The 23,238-nt window shown below is 40.0% G+C and overlaps 1 protein-coding gene across 4 annotated transcripts in view; it reads right to left on the bottom strand.

Annotated features, from left to right (window-relative positions):
- Positions 1-22,437, bottom strand: part of tnpo1 (transportin 1) — a 122,941-nt gene extending 100,504 nt beyond the window's left edge. For 2 of the 4 annotated variants that reach the window (XM_048595391.1, XM_048595392.1), the window contains exons 1-5: positions 22,273-22,423; positions 22,039-22,152; positions 21,333-21,408; positions 10,434-10,583; positions 5,056-5,162 (exon numbers count right to left, since the gene is read on the bottom strand). In XM_048595391.1, the coding sequence (XP_048451348.1) occupies positions 5,056-5,162; positions 10,434-10,583; positions 21,333-21,408; positions 22,039-22,143 (438 nt within the window). In that variant the 5' untranslated portion in view covers positions 22,144-22,152; positions 22,273-22,423. Of the gene's footprint in view, positions 1-5,055; positions 5,163-10,433; positions 10,584-21,332; positions 21,409-22,038; positions 22,153-22,256 lie in introns of all 4 variants that reach the window. The other 2 variants (XM_048595394.1, XM_048595393.1) reach the window with 2 other exon arrangements.
- Positions 22,438-23,238: the final 801 nt, after the last annotated feature.

Here is a 23,238-nt window from a genome sequence, read left to right as displayed (position 1 = left end):
TTTACAGGATGATAGGCCTCTTCTGGAGAACTGCGTGCAGTTCTAGTCTCCGTTATAGGAATGATATTATTAAGTTGGAGGGAGTTCAGAAGACATTTACCAGGATGTTGCCGCGAATGGAGGGTTTCAATTATAAGGAGAAGCTATATGCGCTGGGACATTTTTCACTGGAGCGTAGTAGGTTGAGAGATGACCTTATGAGATGGTTTATAAAATCATGAGAGCTATAGATAAAGTGATTGGCAGGTGCTTTTTCCTTAGGGTGGGGGATTTCAAGACGAGGGGGCATGTTTTTAAAGTGAGGGGGAATGATTTTAAAAAAAGACACAAAAGGGACATTTGTTTTTATTTTACACAGAGTGGTTCATGTGTGGAATAAACTTCAAGAGGAAGTGATGGATGCAGGCAGACTTGCAACATACGATGTAGATAAGTACATGAATAAGAAATGTTTGGAGATACAGGCCAAAATCAGGCAGGTGGGACTAGTTTACTTTGGGATTATGGTCAGCTTGGACTGAAGGATCTGTTTCCATGCTGTATGACTCCATAACTCAAATTAATTTTCTCATGCATTTTCAGATTCTGCAAGTTCTACCTCAATACACTGAAATTATAGTTGGGTATTACCCCGAAAGTGTTAATTATCTACCCAAAAAGATACAGGGGAGGCACAACAGCTGAACCAAAATTGACAGGAACTCATTATGAAATGTCTTTGGCTAACAAGATTAAGGAAAATCCCAAGACATTTTATACATAATAAGGAGCAAGAGTAGCTAGGGAAGGGCTAGGTCAAAGGGAATATATGCGTATAGCCAGAGGAAGTGGGCGAGATCCTTAACGAATACTTTGCATCGGTATTCACAAAGGAGAAGGACATGGTGGATGATGTGTCTTGTTGATATTCTATGGCATGTCAACATATATTAAAAAAAGGTGGTGTTGGGTGTTTTGAAAAGCATTAAGATAGGCAAGTCCCCAGGACCTTTGGGATTCTATCTATCCCAGAATGCCTAGGGAGGCAGGTGAGGAAATTGTGCGGCCTTATACAAAGTCTTTGTATCCTCTTTAGTCACACGAGAGGTCCCAAAAAACCGGAGAATAGCCAACGTTGTTCCTTTGTTTAAGAAGGGCAACAGGGATAATCTGGGAAATTACAGGCTGGTGAACCTTACATCAGTGGTAAGGCAATTATGGAGAAGATACTGGTCTGATACAAAAAGGTGAAGTCACATGGCATCCATGGTGAGCTGGTAAGATGGATACAGAAATGACTTAGACATAGCAGACAGAGTGGAAGTGTTTTTTCAGACAGAGATCTATGACCACTTACAGCTGGATATTGACTGGCTGCAGACTTGAGTGGAGAAATGGCAGATAAAGTTTAATCTGGACAAATGCGAGTAAAGCAGTTTGGAGATCTAATGCAGAAGTAGCATACAGGAAAGGGCCTGAATAGCATCAACACACAAACAGATCAAAATGTACAGGCCCACACAGTTCCTAAACGTGGCAACACAAGTGAATGTGGTGGTCAAAATGTATATGGCATGCTTGACTTCACCAGTCAGGGCATAAAGTATAAAAAATTGGCCAGTTTTGTTGCAGCTGTATGCAACTTTAGTTAGGCCATATTTGGAATACTGTTTACAGTTCTGGTCACCACACCATCAGAAGGATGTGGAGGCTTTGGAGAGGGTACAGAAACAGTATACCAGATGTTGCCCAGTTTGGGGTGTTAGCTAGAAGAGATTGGACAAACTTGTTTTGCTTTCACCTGAACGTTGAAGGTTAAGGGGGCGACCTGACAGAGGTTTATAAACTTGAGTGGCAGGATAGAATGGATAGTCAGACTCTTCTTCCCAGAGTAGAAGTGTCAATTACCCAGGACACAGGTTTAAGGTAAAACAGGATAAGTTTAAAGGAGATGCGAGAGGCAAGGTTTGTTTGTTTGGTTTTAACACACACAAAGACGGTTAAGTGTCTGGAACGTGCTGCCAGAGGTGGACACAAAGGCAACGTTTAAGAGGCATCTCAAAGATATTAATAGACAGAGGATAGAGGGATAAGGATCGCACAGAGACAAAAGGTTTTTTTAGTTTAGAAAGGCATCATATGTTGGTGGGCATGAGTGTGCGTGCGAGTGCACGCGAGAGAAAGAGAGGGAGTTTTGCTGGGGGGAGCAGAACACTGAGTGAAGTGTGGTCACTTTCACAGCATGATTTACTGGAAGGAAAAACAAGAGGCCACAATGTTGGTTTGTGTTATTGATGTACTTTTGTCGTTTACCGCAGGGTCTCAAAAAATATAACTGAACAATCCAGCATTTAAAGCAAAAACGACAGCACTGTAAACACAAATAAAACTGATGATCATGCCTCAAATGATGTAGCCCACTAACTATATCTGCAAAAATATCATGGAACATTCCTGGTCAGTGGTAAACAACATCCATTAAAAGGCGCAAGTGACAAATCTAGATCAACTGGCAATATAAGTCCTTTCTCCTTACCCATTAGAAGACAACTGCAACAGACACTTCTGGTACCTAAGGTAGACAGCAGGTTCACGTATAACTTCAAAATACTAGGTGGACAGAAGCAAAATATTGCAACTGCTGGAAATCTAAAATAAAAATAAAATGCTCGAAAAACTCAGGTGCCACGGTCAAATTTCCTGCCATTCCCCAATACTGTCTACACAGTGTACTAATAAGACTTTCACCAGCTTTTCCAGAAGGCTCACAACATGAAAGAAAACAACTTGGTGCAGTTCCCAACACGGCCTTAGATGGCCCGAGAAGAGAAAGCAAACCATCCAGTGCCAAAGCACCAGTCAACAATTTTATATCTTACTGCCATTGAAGGAGGACAGAGGAGAATTTTTGAAAATTCCGTCATGGGATGCAGGCACTACTGGCAAGGCTTGCCTTTATTGCCCATTACTACTTGCCTTTGAGAACTGAGCGGTCTGCCAGGCCATTTCAGAGGGTAGGTGCGTCAGCCACATTACCAGGGACTTGGTTGTATGTAGTCAGACCATGCAACAAGTGGTTAATTTCCTTCACTAAAGAAAATCCGTGGATCAGATGGGTATTATGACAATTGATGACAGCTTCATGGTCATTATTATTGGGACTAGGTTTCAATTATAGATTTTTACTAATTGTTGCTGTCATAAATCAATGTCAATGTCCCTGTGGTATTGGCCTGGGCTTCTTGATAACTAGTGCAATGACATTACCACTGTGCCACTGCTCCCCAACAAATGAGACAACAGAACTGAAAGGGAGTAAAAATTCAAATGCCATGCAAGTTACAATGGTTAACAATTGAAAAATAGGATAATTAATGGTATTAAACAAATCAACAGTTATATTTTTCTGGTTATATAGAACATATTAGACAAACGTAAACATGAGTGCCAAACTAATGTATATGAATAGATGAGTGTTTTTGCAAAGGAGGAAAATAGGGCTGAGACAACATTTATAGCAATGGCAAGTTGGAAAGTTATGCCCCTTTTTAGCTCCTCCTTTGGATACCATATAGCCAGAGAAAGATTCTTCTATGCAACATCTTCCTGCAGTGGTTCTTTGATTGCTGTTCAAAGTTCTGGTCTTTCACTTCTCCATGTATGAAGAACTTGATTTGAAAAGCAACTGCACTCTAACACCATTTCTGATGAAGGGTCTAGGCCCGAAACGTCAGCCTTTCTGCTCCTATGATGCTGCTTGGCCTGCTGTGTTCATCCAGCTCTGCACCTTGTTGTCTCGGATTCTCCAGCATCTGCAGTTCCTACTATCTCTGCACTCTCCGTTCTTGACAACCTCACTGGACTGTACTGAACGGTAATAAAGATACTTTATGTATGCCTTCAAAGCACTTTGGTAATTGTCCTGGTGACGACATGAACATAATTACTCATTGGTGCTCACCTGCCTCAAAGAATTATGGTAACTGCTATTTACTTCATTTTGGGATCTGTTTGTGCACAAAATTGGCTGCCATGTTTCTTGCGTTACAGCAATCTCTATGCTTCAAATAGTACTTCATTCGTTGCAAAGCAATGAATGGTCATGAAAAACAAGACTGCACGGTGCAGAGTCCATAGGGATGCAATCTGCAGCAACCAGTGCACAAATGAATGGTGTTGTGCATTTGTGCAGGCTGAAGGCTCGCGTTATGTATGTCCCCGGTGCAACTTGAAGATATTTTGTGGAATAAAAGTTCAGCTTTGGTGATAGTGACAACATTGCATTTCTGCTGGAGAAGGCTGCAAGTATAGAGTGAGCATAATTTCAGAAGTGAGGCACAGATTTCCTAAACATTGGTTTAAAAGGAGAAAGAGATGCTGTTCAATTAAGTGTCTGAAAAGCAAAAATGCAAGGGAAACTACAATGGATACACTAACACCTTGTTTATGGAATACATTGATGAGTTGAAGAGCAGGTATTAAAAGCTCAGCTTAAATACTGAACTATACTGAGGTTTTGATGTAAATAAGCAAGAATAAAAAAAAAAATTAATAAGTATCAAACTGACTCCAAGTTAAAAGTGCTGTGAAGTACCCCTCTAAATACACTTGAGCCTGTCCGAAACTAAGCAGTAATGCTGCACAATTCACAAAATTGCATTTTCAGAGACAGATAGGCCACAGGTGGAGACATTGAGAAAGGTGAAAGTTTCACCACAATATTTTTAAAATTTAACTTCTGTACAGTCACTAAGACTTGTGTGGTCACTTCCAGCACCTGACTTCACTTCTGCTGGAAATATCTTAAATGCATTATTAAAGACAAGGACATAGCAATGCTTGTCAATTCCTTATTTTTTATTTCTAGCCACTCTCAAGTTGCCATAGACATGGCAAAAGGGTAAAAAAAATTTCAAATATTGTCTAAACTGGCCTTCAAGTATTACTAGTCGTATTTCAAATTTATAGTATCCAAAGTATACTGTTGCCCAGAGGAAGATCTCTAAGTCAAAAACTGACTTGGCACCTGATCAAACTGAAGTTCTAAAATCACTAAAATCTACAGAACAAACTTACTTCACATGTGTTGTAATCTTCTGAATCCAACAGTGCGCACAACTTAGGCAAGAGGTCTGGCCAGTTTTGTAGCTCACCTTTTGATGCTATAGTTGTAATCAGAATTCCTGTAACGTAAGATTAACAACATTTCTGTCTCAAGCTTCAGCATCAGGAATACAAAAGGCTAGGTAAGTAGCGCAAGTGTAATCAAAACTATCACATATTCTTCATAACTTAACTAAATCTGGGACGCATTCTTTAATTTATAAGAAGTTAATGTACTTGCATTACAATATTTCTGTTCTTGGAATGTCAGTGATCTTGTCAAGTGTACACTTTCTGCCCCTCAAGTTATCCAAAAATGATGGATCTTTTCCTTTAAGTGGTCCAGTGCTTGATGCAACTGAGGAATTCTAGGACACTGACTGTGGTTATGGTGGACCCAGCTATACACATGGCAAATCATAACAGTAAGCAACCAAGGAAACTTCAATTTGTCAGCAATCCTACATTACGACTGCTCATCTCAGTGATTATGGTTGTGAAGAAGGGATATGTTGTTCAATTAAGCTAGATGAGTTAGTGCATTGCATCAGGAGTAGACGTGGTAGATATTGAATTCAATGGCAGAGGTCAGCTAATTTTCTAGTAAATGACAGTTTTTCAAGTGTTATGACACCTTTCTTTCAGGTGAACATTCAATCATGTTTCATTTGAGCTTTAAAGACGGCAACAGCTACAACAACTAGTACTACATACAGCTTTAAAACTAATAAATTCCCAAGTTTACAGGATGAAAAGCAGCAATTCACCAAGACTGTTTTCAAGGGAAACTCACAAATGCTCAACTTCAATCACAGAGTACAATGACAGCATACTTCAGCCTGCTCACAATGAACTTTGCACCAGCAGACTTCATCTCAAGAGCATTTAAAGGCATTGCCTACGGGGTCGCAGCCATACACGAGCACAAGCTGAGGCTGTCACATCTGCCCACTTGTTCATCTGTGGGTGGGTGGGTAAGTAGGTTGGGGGAAGAGAAAGAGCGCAGAAAACGAACGGATTATTGCATGCATGTGCTTTTGTGCATGCCGAGGGATGGGCGGGGGGCGGGAAAGGAGGGAGAGAAAATTGAAATTCTCAGTTCAAAATGTCAAATTTATTTTACTGGTCTCTCACCAATACCAATATCAAGACGGCCTTAAGGGAACTTTAGCAATGCTGTTCAAGATTAGTAATGTTGAATGCAAATATGAAACTCTATTGTGTCCATTCTTTCCTGGTCAAGGTCTATGAGTTGAACGGGATCATAGAAAATAATGGAATGGTGAGAACATAAAATAACTTATAACAAAATAACTAAGTACTTTAAAACAAATTGTCATAATTTTATGGTGCATTACAGGTTGATCTACAAATATGCAAACTTTAATAAATACTACATACCACAATGCAGCTTTGTTGCAGTTTTGGTGTTGTTCGCATTTGGTGTCACACTAATTTTTAAGTGTTAAAATGAAGTTACATTGTTAAATAGTATAAGAGGCACTGAATTAAAGGGAATTTTGTAACATAAACATGTTAGGGACTTGGAATGGATTAGCAAAGGGTTAAGAGGTTAAGTGTAAAGCTATGTACTCTGGAAGGAAAAGTATTGAAGAGTGTGGAAAATTTGTTAAATGTAGATGTTCAGACGGAGGTGGGTGCACTTGCACATGAATTACGAAGTTAACATGCAGGCATAGCAAACAAATATGAAAGGAAAATGCACGTAAACCTTTAAGCAGAGAATTGGAATAAATGAGTCCTTTTCAAAGAGCCAGACAGTGATACGTGGGATCACACAGGGCTCAGTGCTGGGACCTCAGTTGTTCACCACATACATTAAGGATCTACACAAAGGAACTGAATGATATACCTCCAAATCTGCAGATGACACTAAGCTGAGTGGCAGTGTGTGCTGCAAAGAGGATGCTAAGAGGCTGCAGGGTGATTTGGACAGACTGGCTGAGCAGGCAAGTACTTGGAAAATGCAATATAAAGTGAATAAATGTGAGGTTATCCACTTTGGTCACAAAAACAGGAAGGCAGATTCTTGTCTGAATGTTGGCAGTTTAGGAAAAGACGGGGTGCAACGAGACTTGGGTGTCACAGTGGAACAGTCACTGAAGGCTGCCATGCAGGTAAAGCAGTCAGTGAAGAAAGCTAATGGCTTGCTTGGCATGCTCTCTTTCATAACGAGAGGATTTGAGTATTGGAGTAAGGATGTCTTGCTACAGTTAAGCAGGCCTTGGTGAGGCCACACCTTGAGTACTGCATGCAGTTTTGGTCTCCTGGTCTGAGGGAAGACATTCTTGCTAAGGAGTCCAGCAAAGATTCACCAGACTGATTCCCTGCAGACGAAGAAAGACTGGATCACTTAGGCTTGTATTTGCTGGAATTTAGAAGACTGATGGTGGGGGGCGGGGGGTATCTCAGAAACATACAAAATCTTGATGAGACTGGACAAGCTAGATGGAGGAACAATGTTCCCAATGTTGGTGAAGTCCAGAACAAGTGGTGACAGGCTAAGAATAAGGGGAAAGCCATTCAGGACTGAAATGAGGAAGAATTTCTTCACTCAGAGTGGAGAACCTGTGGAATTCTCTCTGACAGGAAGCTGATGGAGCCAGTTCATTAGATATATTCAAGAGGGAGCTGGATGTGGCTCTTGCGGCTAAAGGGATCAAGGAGTATGGGGAGAGGATGGTAATGGGATACTGAGATTGCATGCTCAGCCAGGATCATGTTGCATGCTCAAAGAACCAAATGGCCTATTCCTGCACCTACTTTCTATGCTTCTATGTTAATAACAGGGTAATAGGAGAATAAAGGTAGAGAAGTGTTAATATTAACACAGTGAGGCTAATTACTCTAAACCAGCTCCATTGGGCTGGCCATGTTTAAACTTGACATGACTCCCTAAACAAGAAGTTTATTTGGAACGCAGTCATGCCTGGATACTCTCATGCGGACCGCAAAACTTTTGGACAGTCTTCAAACCATGCCTGAAAAAGTCAAACATCCCCATTAACTCATGGGAAGTCCATGACTTGTGACTGATCAAAAAAGTTGGTTTCTCAGGAAGTCGCCAAGCACCAAGAAACTGCTGGTAACACGCAGAAGCCAAGTTGAGGTGCCAGAGAAAGAACACAAACCACTTATTCGACTCTCCAAGCACCATGGCGCTACATGTGGCTGAGTGCATAGACTCATGACCTATCTTGAACAAACTGAACCAAAGCTGAAGCAAGTTATCCTTGATACCAAGACACTACACGGTCATTGCCCTAGGCATAATTTTAATCTCCTGACCTAAGGGAGAAGTATCTACCAGTCTTCAAGGAAGTGCAACAAAACTTAAAAATAGATTCTTGGGATGAGAATAGATTGAGCAGACTATGCCTACGTGCCACAAAACTTAGAAGAACAAGTAGTAATCCAAAACAATTTATTAAGGGATGTGGTACGGCAGATGCAGAGGGAACGTTTTGCCTAGCCGAGGAGCTCAGAACTAGGGGTCAGTCATTTAAGATTGAGAGGAGGAGAATCTTCTTCATTCTGAAGGCTGCAGATCTTCAGAATTCTCTATCTCAGGGAAGGCTGTGAATATACAGTTCTTCATTTTATTTAAGGCAGTAACTGACGAAACTTGTAGATATTGATGGTAAGGAATATGGGGATAGTGCGGAAGATGATGTTGCATAAGATCAGCCATGATTCTGCTGAACTGTGCAGCAGGCTTGAACAACTGTACAACCTAGTTCTGCACCTATTTTTCATGGTCTTATGAAGGAAAGTACAATTAAATCTACCAGACTTGGATGATTCTCCTAAAAGAAAAATAAGGTATTATCTGCATCAAGTTATTTTAAAATTTACAAGTGAAAGTTATGAAAGTATTAAGAGTCAACATATCAAAACATTAGTTATTGAGGTTGGTTGGCTCGCCGAGCTCGTTTGTTGTTCCGTAGACGTTTCGTTACCATGCTTGGTAATATCCTCAGTGCAGCCTCCGATGAAGCGTCGGTGTGTTTTCCCGCTGGTTTTTAAACTCTGGGGTCCGTTGCGATGGATTGCCTCACTTCCAGGTTTCCTCCATAGTGGCATGTATATGGGATCGAGTTCAATGTGTTTATTAATAGCCTGCTTCGTGAAGTGCCATGCTTCCAGGAATTCTCGTGCTTGTCTCTGCCTAGCCTGTCCCAGGATCTCGGTGTTGTTCCAGTCGAAGTCATGGTTCTCCTTGTCCACGTGGACTGAGATGAGTGAGTATTGGTCGTGTCTTTTTGTAGCCAGTTGGTGTTCATGTACTCTGGTCGTTAGTTTCCTTCCTGTTTGTCCGATGTAGTGTTTCTCGCAGTCTCTGCAGGGGACAAAAACTCCCATTCCTGGACGTCATGGTAGAGCACAAGACAAATGGGGAACTGCAAATGAAAGTACACCGAAAAGCCACACACACAGACCAGGTATTGAAATTCAATAGTAGCCATCCCAGCACACACAAACGAAGCTGCGTGCGAACACTATTTAAAAGGGCAACAACACACTGCAGCAACATGGAACTACGCCAAGAGGAGGAGGAGGAATACCTCTTCCAAGTGTTCAAGGATAATGGATATCCAAAGAACTGGGTCAGGAGATGCCTACAGGCACAGCATCAGAATGATTCTACACGTCCCAACACACTCATCACACTACCCTACATCAGAAACACGTCAGAACTCAAGACTTCTACGACCGCTGGGTATCAGAGTGGCACACAAACCCACATCAACCCTACAACAAGTGCTCACCTGAACTAAAGACCCACTCCCCCCCATGGACAGGACCAATGTCATCTACAAGATCCCCTGCACAGACTGCGAGAAACACTACATCGGACAAACAGGAAGGAAACTAACAACAAGGGTACACGAACACCAACTGGCTACAAAAAGACACGACCAATACTCACTCATCTCAGTCCACATGGACAAGGAGAACCACGACTTCGACTGGGACAACGCCAAGATCCTGGGACAGGCTACGCAGAGACAAGCACGAGAATTCCTGGAAGCATGGCACTCCACGAAGCAGGCTATTAATAAACACATTGAACTCGACCCCATATACATTCCACTACTGAGGAAACCCGGGACGTGAGGCAATCCATCGCAACGGACCCCAGAGTTTAAAAATCAGGCGGGAAAACACACCGACGCTTCATCGGAGGCTGCACTGAGGATGTTACCAAGCACGGTAACGAAACGTCTGCGGAACAACAAACGAGCTCAGCGAGCCAACCAACCTCAACACCCACAACCCGAGCTACAGATCTACTCCAAAACCTTAGACAACATTAGTTAACAACTTACCAACAGTAGCTCTTATTAAAGGTGAGGAATCACCAATATTTTTCAGGCACTCATTTTTAATGAAATCTGTTACCCCATTAGGGAAATTGTGTAAATGTGCTTTCACATTGTTCTTCAAAATCAGACCACTTAAGGATCGCGTGGGTTCATCTATAATAGAACAATGAAAAGGTCAGTGCTTTTACACGGTGCATTGTGTTTTTAAAGCCATTGCAATACTGGTATGAACATGATGCATGCAAAAATGGAATTACTTTCATATTATGTCTTTCACATCCTCATGGCACCTGCAAGCAGTCCCATGCCAATAAAGTACTTTTAAGTGCAGTCACTATTTTACTGTAAGTTAATTTATACAGAATAGATATCCAAATGTTTAAAGTAGTTTTGTTGTCCAAAGAATATATGATGCTTAGGGATTGGGAGAATGTCGCTTCTCTTCGAATAATTCAATCTTTTACCTCTGCATCTAATTCAAAAGCTGGGGCCTTTGATATGACAGGGTTTGGTTAGCTCAGTTGACTGGGCAGCTGGTTTGAGATTCTAAGTGATGCCAACAATGGGAGTTCAATTCCTGTACAAGCTGAGATTAGCATGAAGGACTCTTTTTCAACTGCTCCCCTCGCCTGAGAAGTGTTTACCCTCAGTTTCAACCAGCACTAGTTAGTCTCCTTCTAAATGAGGAAGTAGCCTTATGCTCCAGTATCCTATTTCAATTAAGTATTCACATTTTTGATGAGTGTTCAAATGCCTACAAATAAAGTCTGAACCTGTCTGATTCAAAAGCAAGTGTCACACTGAATAAAAGCTAACAAAAACCAAGCATATTACACATCTTATTTTAAAGTAATTAAATGCAGTTCAGCCTTCACCTACAAATAGACATGTAATTGGTAATGGACTGAATCATACATACAGATGAACAAAATGCTGGCCAATGCTAAGTTTGGATTCAACTAGAAGTACACTGTTCCAAACGTCTTCAGTTTTGATCCACAGAGACACAAGAGATAAAGTGAGGGGAAAGTATGAGTAGATGTTTTTAACATCATAATGAATACAACAAAGGAGCCCACCAAACTGGAGGGCATTGGGAATGGGTAAAGCCCTCCAACAGCTGGAGTCATGCCTTACAAAAAGGAAAGGTAGCCCTGGATCAGTGTAATCACATAACAGTGGTTTACAAGTTCCTCATGGAAGTCTCTGTTCCAAATACTTAGCTGTCACATCGAGGAAGCTTCCCCTTTTACAAGGTCAATAGATAGCATGCTTGTTAATGATTACAATTGAGTGCCAATCTGAAACATTTGATAATTAAGCATTAAATGTTAGTTAACATTTGCCCCATATTACGCGGCACCTGAATCTGTGGAACTCAGTGACACAAACAATGTGGAGACCAAGACATTGAATGTATTTATGACAGAGAGAGATAGGTTCTTTTTTAGTAAGGGAGTCAAGGGTTATGCAGAGACAGCAGGAGAATGGAGTTGAGAAACATGGTCGGCCATGACTGAATGGTGGAGCAGACTCAATAAGCTAAATGACCTAATTCTACTCCTACATCTTGTGTCTTATGGTCGATTTGTGACAACTTAATTTCAAAGTCAACCTATCACTCCAGTGTTCAAGGCAGCACCCATTGTCAGGTTTCTGACCAACAGCAGTTTGGAAAGGTTATCAATGACCAGAAATAGTCTGGTCAGGACTAGTCTGATCAACAGCAGAACAAGATAAAGATTAAACCACTCTCTAACGAAAAACTGACGTGATTACCCAAAATCAACTTCAACATCCACAACAGACAAAGTAGGAACAGAACTGAAAACTCACCTGGAATGGCACAGCTGTGCTATGACTAACTTCATAGACTGAAGACAGGGCGATCTACTTATCCAACACTCCAACCATCAATATTCTCCATGACCAATGGAATGAGATTACATTACAGAGAGACCAGAGGATTTCTCAAAAAATTTCTTAAACATTAAAATTTTGCATGACTTCTCTAGGAATCTTCAGGCAAAAGGTTTGATAATTATTGTTTAGGGTAATTGCTTATATCATGAGTAGATTCTAGTTTTCAAAATTGAACTACAAAATTTCCAGATGGTTGGAAAGGAGCGTTTTTCCGATTAGAAGGGAGTATGCAGTGGAAGTCCCTGGGGAAGTGTGCAGAGGTAATGTAATTGGTAGTAATCCAGATTCTCTTTGGCTAAGGCTCAAGAGAAATAGGTTCAAATTCAACTAGTGCAGTTGATGGAATTTAAATCTGATTAAACAAATTTGGCATGAAAGTCAAACTCAGTAAAAGGTGACCACTAAAACTATCATGGATTGTCGTAAAAATCCGGCTCATTAATGTCCTTCAGGCAAAGAAATCTGCCAACATTTCTTGGTCTGGCCTATTTGGGATTCAAGATCCACAACAGTAGTGGATTCTTAACTGCCCTTTGAAATGGCCTAGTAAGGGCATGTTCAAGGACAACAAAGGTTGGCCTTGCTAGCAAAACCCACATTCTAAGAAAAAATAAATTAATCCTTTCAGATTCTCCTTGGGTGTGGGAAAATGGCCAGAGACACCACCTCTTGGTGATAGCAATTGCTTTGTACATGAAAATAAAGTCTCTTGTGACATCATCCAATCAGGTTAGATATCAGATTACCACATCCTGCAGTTACCTATGATGATCTTTATTTCTCTTGAAACATCCCATTTCTGGACCTTAAATGAATCTCCATTCATATCAATATCTTACAGTTATTTATTCAGAGTCTTCACAATGGTTACCCAGTCCCAAACAATCTATCATTTGATGGAATATGAACTCAGTGGTGGACAAATGACTTACAATGCAGATCGATACCAACAGTGCAGGCTCAATTAAGGTGACCATAAAAGTTTGCCTTCTCAACCTCACCCCTTGTCTGAAGCACAGCGATCTTCAGATTAAACTCCACTGTCAATCACCTCTTTCTTAGTGGGACAGCAGCCCGTGGTCCACTGGGACTATAGATCATAGAACAGAATCCCTACAGTGTGGAAAACAGGCCCTTCAGCCCAACAAGTCCACAGTGACACTCAGAACTTCCCCACCAGACCCATTCCCTTATAACCCACCTAATCTACACATCCTTGAACACTATGGGCAATTTAGCATGGCCAATCCACCTAGCCTGCACATCTTTGGACTGTGGGAGGAAACTGGAGCACCCGGAGGAAACCCACGCAGACACAGGGAGAATGTACAAACTCCACACAGACAGTCGTCAGAGGCTGGAATCGAACCCGGGTCTCTGGTGCTGTGAGGCAGCAGTGCTAACCACTTAGCCACCGTACTGCCCTTAACTAATTCAACTATGACGAATTTCATTTCACCAAGGCCTACATGTTATACTTAATTGGAATACAAAGTTAATTAGTGACTTAACTTTGAAGCCTTGTTACACGTTAGTGTTAATCCTATTGAGAAACATTCCATGCCTCTGTCATAGAGACGGATGGAAAGTTTAAGGAAGCAAAGTTCTGAAACAAAGAGCTGAGGGAGTTAAAGGCACAGCCACCAACAGCAAGGCAAAGAGTTGGAGGAAGCCTCGCAGATAGTGAATGGCAAGGCCAGGAGTAGCAAATATGAGAATAAAAGTTTTAAGTTGGAAGGGATAAAAGCTAACATAGGTAGTGAAAATTTGCATGAGCAGGATATATTGAGCGTCTTGCTCGTGGATGGGAGGGGGAGATGCAAGGATGATGCACAGATGCTCCAATGTGATTTGGACAAACTGAGTGAGAGGGCAAAGGATGGAAGATGCAAAATAATGTGGATATGAGAGAGGTTATTCATTTTGGGAGCAAAAACAGAAAGGTGGATTATTATCTGAATGGCTATAAATTGAAACAGGGAATTTGCAACTGGACCTGGATGTCTACATACACCTATCACAAAGTGAGCATACAGATGCAACAGACAGACAATTGATAAGTCAAATGGTACGTTGACTTTCATAGGGAGGGGATTTGGATACAGCAGCAAGGATGTCTTACTGCAATTGTATAGGGCTATAGTAAGACCATACCTTTGATAGTATGTGCAGTTCTGGTCACCTTATCTGGTGAACAATGTTCTTGCAATAGACAGAGTGCAGCGAAGGTTTACCAGACTGATTTCTGGGATGGCAGGACTGATGTACAAGAAGAGATTGAATCAGTTATAATTATATTCTTCTGAGCTCAGAAGCATGAGGCTTGACCTCTCAGAAACCTATAAAATTCTAACAGGACTACACAGGGTAAGTGCAGGAAGCACACTCCCCATGATAGGAATTCAGAACCAGGGGGTCACAGTTTGAAGACATGGAGTAAACCATTTAGGACTGAAAGGAGGAGAAATTTCTTCACCTAGAGTGGTAAGCCTGTGGAATTTGCTACCACAGAAAGCAGGTGAGGCCAAAACATTGTATGATTTCAAGGAAGAGTTGAATATAGCATTTGGGGCTAAAGTGATCAACAGTTATGGGGGAGAAAGTGAAACAGGCTATTATGTTGTGTGTCTAGCCATGATGTCATGAACCATACAAGACCCCTCGCACCCTCTACAAAGTATATTATGGAGATAGCCTAGACCCTAACTTTAATATTTTTTAAAAGGCAAATGTAAGGCAGTGTTCCAGATAGGACTCAATTGGTCCACCACAGAGTTTTAATCAAAGCACATTTTATTCTTACAACAGTCAAAATACAAGAAGAATATGTACATATCTTTACTCTATTGAAATACTTAAAATATTATTTAACCCTAATCATCAACTGTTCCAATGCAGGCAGCATCCCATAAACACACCCTTGGTAAAGGCAATTCAGCCACATAGTTATTATTCTCACATCCTATCTCTCTCCAGTCCAGCAGAAGGAAACACCGAAAGAAACAATCTGCCCTCTTTGATTTTTTTTTAAGCGCGGAAGCCTCACTGTCTAAGACTTCACTCCAGCTGCAGAGAACTCAAGCTTTCAGTTCCAGCAGCCAGCACAAACCACCAACTAACTGAAAGCAACAGCAAAATCTTTTTGGTCTGAGAGCATGACCCTACCCACTGATCGTCTTGCCTTCGTTTAAAAAAAACACACATAGGGAGAACTCAAAGCTGTTTGTGGGCACAATCACAACAGTTAAAAGACTTTTGGTTAAGTACACGAATAGGAAAGTTTGGAGAGATACGGGACAGAAGCAGACAGTTAGGGCTAGCTTAGTTTGGAATTATGTGCGGCATGGAATGGTTGGACTGGCGGGTCTGTTTCCATACTGTATGACTCCATAACTGCCTGTCTGAAGGTGACATTTCTGCACACCACTGTAACAACATCCCTCCGCAGGAGAAACAGGACAGAACACATTTCTCAAAGGCACAGTATTGTCACAAATAGCGAGGCAGACTCAAAGAGCAAATTGGGCTATTCCTGCTCCTATTTTCTGTGTCTCTATGTCAAAGAATACAGGCTGTGGATGTTTAGATGAATTGTGATTGATAGATGATTAGGGGCTAGGCAGTACAGCACAAATTGTTGGAAAGTGGTGGATGTAGATACAGTTGCAGCATCTGAAAGACATTTGGATAGGTTCAAGAATTTTTTGGGGATGTGGGGGTGAGCTTGGAGGGATGTAGGCCAGGCACAAGCAGACGGGACTAGGTTAGTTTGGGAAAATGGTCAGCATGGACTGGTTGGACCAAAGGGTCTGTTTCCAAGCTGTATGGCTCTATGACAACGGTCCAGCCACAGATAAACTGTAATTAATCCAATTTCACATAGGAAACAGAACAGACCATAAGATTTGCCCCATTCAATAAATTCATTAACAGATACAACAAAGCCAGTGAACAAAACGAAGTGCTCAGATTTTCTCAACAGTACTAAGATCTCCAAATAGAATGTGCCAAGTAAATGAGAGCATTGGGAAATATAACTGTGAATATTCTAAAATAAAACAAGCCACACTTCAGAACTTGTGCAAGTTGTGTTGCTTATGGTAAACAACGGTTTGATGCTTCACAGTAGGGAGGATTTTGAGAGACAGCAACAGAAACTAGGAATCAAACAATGGAAAGAAAGATTAGAATGCTGACTGAGAACTTAGTCAAAAGTAATGGGTGAAGTTTTCAAAGATGTAGAGAGTAGAAAGTAAAAATAGAGATCTCCACAATGCAGGAGTGAAACAAGTAAACACTGGATGAAAAAAATGTTTAAAACTTATTGCCCAAACCTTTCCTAGTTCTGATGAAATGTAATCCTGCCTGATGACAGTTTCTATCAATACCATGTCTTTACTGCAGTTTTCCAACATCTTCAGTATTTTGCTTTTGGATCCAATTCTATACATTTTTTAAAAATTCATTCAAGGGATGAGGGCGGCGCTGGTGAGGCAGCATTTACTGCCCATCCCTAATTGCCCAAAGGGCAGTTAGAGTCAACCACATTGCTGTGGGTCTGGAGTCACATATAGGCCAGATCAGGTAAGGATGGCAGTTTCCTTCCTTAAGGACATTAGTGAACCAGATGGGTTTTTCCAAAAATCGACAATGGATTCACAGTCATCATTAGATTCTTAATTCCAGATATTTTATTGAATTCAAATTCCACCATCTGCCGTGGCAGGATTCGAACCTGGGTCCCCAGAACGTTATCTGGGTCTCTGGATTAACAGTCCACCAATAATACCAGTAGGCTATCGCCTGTTTCAGTTGCTGACTCCCTAAAAAAACCTTCATATTTTCATGTCACAAAAAAATCTTTTGCCTGACATTTATGATCAAAGACTAATTTAACTAGCAATCTTTCCATTCAGAATTTAAATTTCAGCTAACGTAACTCTCTTTTTGACACAATCAACTGCTGAAAGTAAACAAAGAGAAACCATTTCACTATACACTGGAACCAAGCAGTCACTACATTTCAGGTCAAATACAATGCAGTATTTCAAATGATCATTTGTACATGAATGTATTAAAATTGCTTTTCCATATACAACTATATGCTAAACATTTGGAAAATGGAACAAACCATTAAACAACTCATCTTCATCTACATTTTAATCCCAATGTTTGCAGTGAGGAATAAGATGTGGAAAAAGTTAGCAAAAAACACAAAAACTAAAATCAAAGATATACAGAGAATACCGCTGAAAGCCTTTGTAGTACATTTTCCATTATTGTTAAAACAGCAAAATCAGAACTAACCCACTTCATTGGCACTTCTTATCTCTGATGTTCTTCAAATGGCATGGCTAACTCTTACCTATATCAGCTTTTCTACAATTTTCTTAAATTGATTTGCACACTGGGAAATCCCCATCCCCATCCCCATCCCCCAAGGATTAAACTATGTACCTGGGGTTCCAACCATACCAGGTTGCACTAAAATTCAAATTCTAACCAGATGCAGCCTGCATTGTAGGTTCAAGTCAGCTGGTCAGTATACAGTACAGACAAGCTGCCAACCAATTTGTGCATAGAACAGGTTTTCAATTGATTTGTGATTCTTTGAGAAGTGGTAGCCTATGTATAGTTACAATTATTGTGAAACTCACCCAAGTAAAGTTAACAGTTCTTCAAAATTTTTACCAAAGATCTCAAACAAAGCAGTTTAAAAATTCTGATGCACCTTCACAATTGTCTATGGTCTAACAGGTAATAGATGATTTTGAATTTACATATTTCTAAGAATCCAACTCAGGGAATTCTTTATGTCACACTTCTTGAATAAAAGTAACAGTGGATAATACAACAAACACCAAAAAGTTTATGTTCAACTTTGTATACTTGTATTTTATATTTTCAACTTACTGTGAATTCACATTCAAAATTATATTAATTTCTAAATTAATTGCAATGGTCATTATGAATCCTTTATAATATAGCAAATAGCACATCCAGTACAGAACTATAAAGTGTAACACGTTCACTCTTTAGTAACAGCTTCTGTTCTAACAGTCTGCAATCAAAATATGAATCAGGCTTCTCTTCACATTCTGAAGAAAATACTATGCACTTACCACATGCATGTTTATTATTGGTTTCAACAATGCAAACAAATGTCCAGTTTAATCTAAAATTAAAATAAGCACGCCCCACACAAAGTGATTTAGTATGGTGAATATTACCTCTGCTAATGAGGCATTACTGTATTTAATTCATTTAGGTCTACATTACAGTCTGTGCATTATGTGCATACTGAGTTGATAGGATTCACTCCAGATGCTGATATGAAAATGCAAATTCAAACCAGTTAGCAAAGAAGAAATCATCTATTTTTTAATTTGAACAAGTAATAACTTCACTGGGTCTCAAATAGTATTTGGACTAAAATAACTACTTTTAAATGTCTTTTTAAAGAAAAAGTCTGGAAATCAAGTGACTGCAAACTGTAGGCAGAGCCACTAGTCTCGCAAAGTACATTGGTGGTTACTTCCTGAACGCGGAAGTCATTTTTTTTGTGCAACTTGTGCTTTAGAAAACTAACTGACAATTATTCTAAAACATGCACTTTATCTGGGTGAAAATAATTAGAGCTGGGTACAAGGGTGAAGACAGCCTTGATGCATACTTTATATAGCCACTGTCTATCCATTGTTGCCATATTTCAGGAACTTTTCTCGAAAGTATTTGTACAGCAATCATCCCAACAAATCTCAAGGAAAATCTTCTCTCTGAATATAAATTGTAAGTACTTTAGATGCTAGGGACACCTCAAAGTCAAATTAAATTTATTTCTTGAGTCAAAGTTGTAACACCGTCTAAAGAAAAAGTAAAACACTATGGATGCCAGAAAATATTGGAAATGCTCAGCAGTTGTAGCTCATCTATGAAGAGAGAAACAGAATTGATGTTTTCGATCTGCATTATTTTTATTGCAAGTTCGTCTGTCAGCCAAAAACAAAGTTTTCACGGCTCCTAATCAGTACAGCATTATGCATGTCTCAATTCTTAAAAATACCCCCAACATTACCTTAAAAACATAAATCTCAACATCAGGACGTTTGCATCAAAAACTAAAATTACGCAACAAAATTTTACCTCCTCCATTACTGTCCCATTTTGCAAATGTTTGCAGCAAACACTATAGTAAGTTTGAACAGATCACAAAGTAAACAATGAGAAAGTTGAGCCACTATCAACATAACTGGACCATGTGATAAATGAATATTAATTCAAGTCACTTCCCTATCACGAAACCACCTGACAGGTGACACATTAACCTGGTACTTTATTTCCTTTGAAATATCCTGGCCAATGCTGTTCACTCCACACCACACCACACCACACCACCAAAACAAAATAAGTCATTTCAGATAAAAGACCATGGACTTGAAATGCCATTTGCCTTAAATGCTGAAGCAGTTTCTGTTTTTATGTCAGATTTCTAGAATTCACAGTATCTTACTTTTATTAAGAGATTTTCTCCATCATCTATGCAAATAGCTTTAATTGCTACAAAACAGATTCTACGTCAATGGCAATCTGCTATCTGTAAACCACTTTGGGACAAATAAAGGATATGAAAGATATCGTATTAATAATACATGTTCTTCACTAAACGTTTTAAAAAGATCAACTGTGAATTCTGCCTTAGTCACCTATCATCACTACTCACAATGCCAGAACAAACTGAAATTTTGCGTTTCACAAACTATAATGGCAGATCATGCAACTTCACTCTACAGATCAAATGATGAGCACTGAACAGTTTTCATGTAACATCAGGGTTGAGATTTACACAAAACACCTGCTTCCAAACTCCTTCCCCTAGTTTTACTATATGAATTACAAATCTGGTCATCACCAAATGTAAAACTGTCTACAACATTTAAGAGAAAAGTTAACCCAAAGATACTGTCTTACCAAAGAGAACTTGTAATATATCTGAATTTGCATTGTCTTTCTGCCATTTATCAGATTAGAATTAAAAGTTAAGTCACATGACACACAGTCATTACAAGACTAGAATGCAGAAATTTAATTGATGGATAGACTCACCAAAACCTGAAGTGGTTGAAGTTAATTTAAGCCATTAGCCTTTTTTACTATATTTCCAATGTTCAATTAGAAAAAGACAAGCCTGCACATAAATTAAATACCTAACACTGGATTTAGAAGTAGCGTTAGAAATTTTGATCCTTAATTTCAGTAGCCGATAGCTCCTGTTGGTTATGAACATACATGTACCTATAAACTGAATACAGCTGAATAAATTCAAATTTACATGCAAACTATTTTTTAAAGGAAGATGTTTTAACTAATGATCCATAGTCCAGATGACCACCAAGGGAGGATACATGATGAGCTAAATGATTAGGGGCAGCACAGTGGCTCAGTGGTTAGCACTGCTGCCTCACAGCGCCAGGGACCCAGGTTCGATTCCACCCTCGGGCAACCATCTGTGTGGAGTTTGCACATTCTCCCCTTGTCTACATGGGTTTCCTCCAGGTGCTCCAGTTTCCTCCCACAGTCTAAAGATATGCAGGCTAGGTGGATTGGCCATGCTAAATTGCCTGTAGTGTTCAGGGATGTGTAGATTAGGTGGGTTATCAGGGGATGGATCTAAGGGAGACGGTCTGAGGGCCAGTGTGACTTGTGGGGCCGAAGGGCCTATTTCCACACTGAATGGATTCTATGATTAGCTGGTACCAAAATTGGCACACAAATATCTCAAAAATTTGAAATTTATAAAATAAAAAATGCTGCTAAGCATTTTAGAAAGTAAACACTTGTAAAATGTTTCCTTGTTTATCTCTTTTGCCAAAGATTTATTATACATAAACTGTTGAGACATATTTTTCAGTCAGATAACTGTTTGAAAGCAAACTAGAATGAGTCGGTAAATATAACCAAAAAGTACCAAAAAGCACCTACCTTCTGATTTTAACTTTGTCAGAACGAAAATTAGATAGTTATTGAAGTCAGGATATTGATTAAGTTGCTCCAGTTTCTTAAGCAGCAGCTAAGGAAACATTGAAGCAACCACAAAAATATAGCATGTCTGAAATCAAAACATGGTACAGTCCTGCAGTTAAAATAGAGATGTTAAAACAGCGTAATTTATTAAAAGTTATTTTAATAGTTTATCAAATAATGTAATCTGCAAAACACATGTAAATGCATCGTTCAAATGGAATGAATAAAGGTATCCGCAGTAATTAAAACAACATATTACAATATTCACCTCCCCCATCACCCAATTTATACAACGTGAGGCGCATGGCGATTGTGTGTTAAGCATGCCATTCGCGTTAAAGCACCAGTTAAAAAAGGTTCCGTAAAACTGCGTACGCCATAGGCTTCAAGCTCAGTCTGGTGGTGGCGCTTTGTATCCATAATATGGAAGCGTCAAATCACTTAAAAGGTTTAAAAAAAAGCTGTACGAAATATTTAAATTAAAAAAGAGATTTCCAAACAGGGGAAGCGTCTCCCTCAGTCTCTTCGACTGGGGCACAACCTTAAACTACTTCATTCTTGATTCGCCCGTCTCGAATACGACGCACGAAGAATTCCTCGAGCTTGTGATGACGAACATTTTTAAGAAAAATAAGTCAGGCCCGGCCGCTTTTGCAAAGGATACTTGCTGAACGGATCTCTGTATGGCCGTGTCTGGAGACTGCGATTCCTTCAGTAGCTGCAGAATTTGCTGGAGCCCTTGCTCATCGGGTTTCCATTCGTACTCCATCTTGGTTTGCTGCAATGAAACAGAGAGTCGGGTCAAACACCACTCACTACAAACACATTCAAACTCACCATTAGCAACTGCCCTTTCCCCGCAATGCAAAATTGAAACTCAACTTGATTCCCTACAGACCTAATTGTACTATACAAAGTATGCGTTTTCTCTGCCCTCAATCAAACGGGATAACAAATTCTACTGACACTGCACCGCCAGGGCCTAAAACGACAGACTCATGGCGAATTTTCAATCCACTCAGACAACAGAACTGAAAGCCTGCTCCCTCCCCGGGTCCTAATGCGCAACCGGTCATACGTCTAACCACAAATCTGCCAATCTCCTTCGCTGGGTCCTAAAGACATATCAGTCGGCAAAGAATTGGAAATACTTCACAAATCAGTAAAATTAATTTTAGAAAACTTTGCTAACACTGTTCATAGAAGAACAAAATCAATTATTTAATATTACTGTGTGAACAGCAAGGTACATAAATTTAAATTAACTCAGCAGTTCTGATCCTATATCAATAAGTGATCTTTAGACTACATTATGCATCCATAAGCAGCATTTCCACAACTAAATTAAATCAATTGCTATAATATTATTTCTCCGGTTGTATTTCCTTTTAGATCATAGAATCCCTACAGCATGGAAACAGGCCCTTTGGCCCAACAAGACCATACCGACCCTCAGAGCATCCCACCCAGACCCATTCCCCTATAACCCACCTAGCCTGCACATCCCTGAATACAATGGGTAATTTAGCATGGCCAATCCACCTAGCCTGCACATCTTTGGACTGTGGGAGGAAACTGGAGCACCCAGAGGAAACCCATGCAGAGACGGGGAGAATGTGCAAACTCCATACAGACAGTTGCCCGAGGCTGGAATCAAACCTGGGTTCCTGGCGTTGTGAGGCAGCAGTGCTAACCAATGAGCCATCGTGCTGCCGGTACAAACAACACACACATCTTTCCAATATCTTCTCAAATCATAGAATTTTTACACCTAGCATATCATTGCTCTTTCATAATCTATCCATCCCCTCTTCCCTATAACATATTCCTAAAAATAATGTTCATCCACTTCTAAATATTACTA

Source organism: Rhincodon typus, chromosome 3, assembly GCF_021869965.1.
Source record: "Rhincodon typus isolate 14 chromosome 3, sRhiTyp1.1, whole genome shotgun sequence".
Classification (NCBI taxonomy): Eukaryota; Metazoa; Chordata; class Chondrichthyes; order Orectolobiformes; family Rhincodontidae; genus Rhincodon; species Rhincodon typus.
This window is presented reverse-complemented; position numbering and strand designations above follow the sequence as displayed.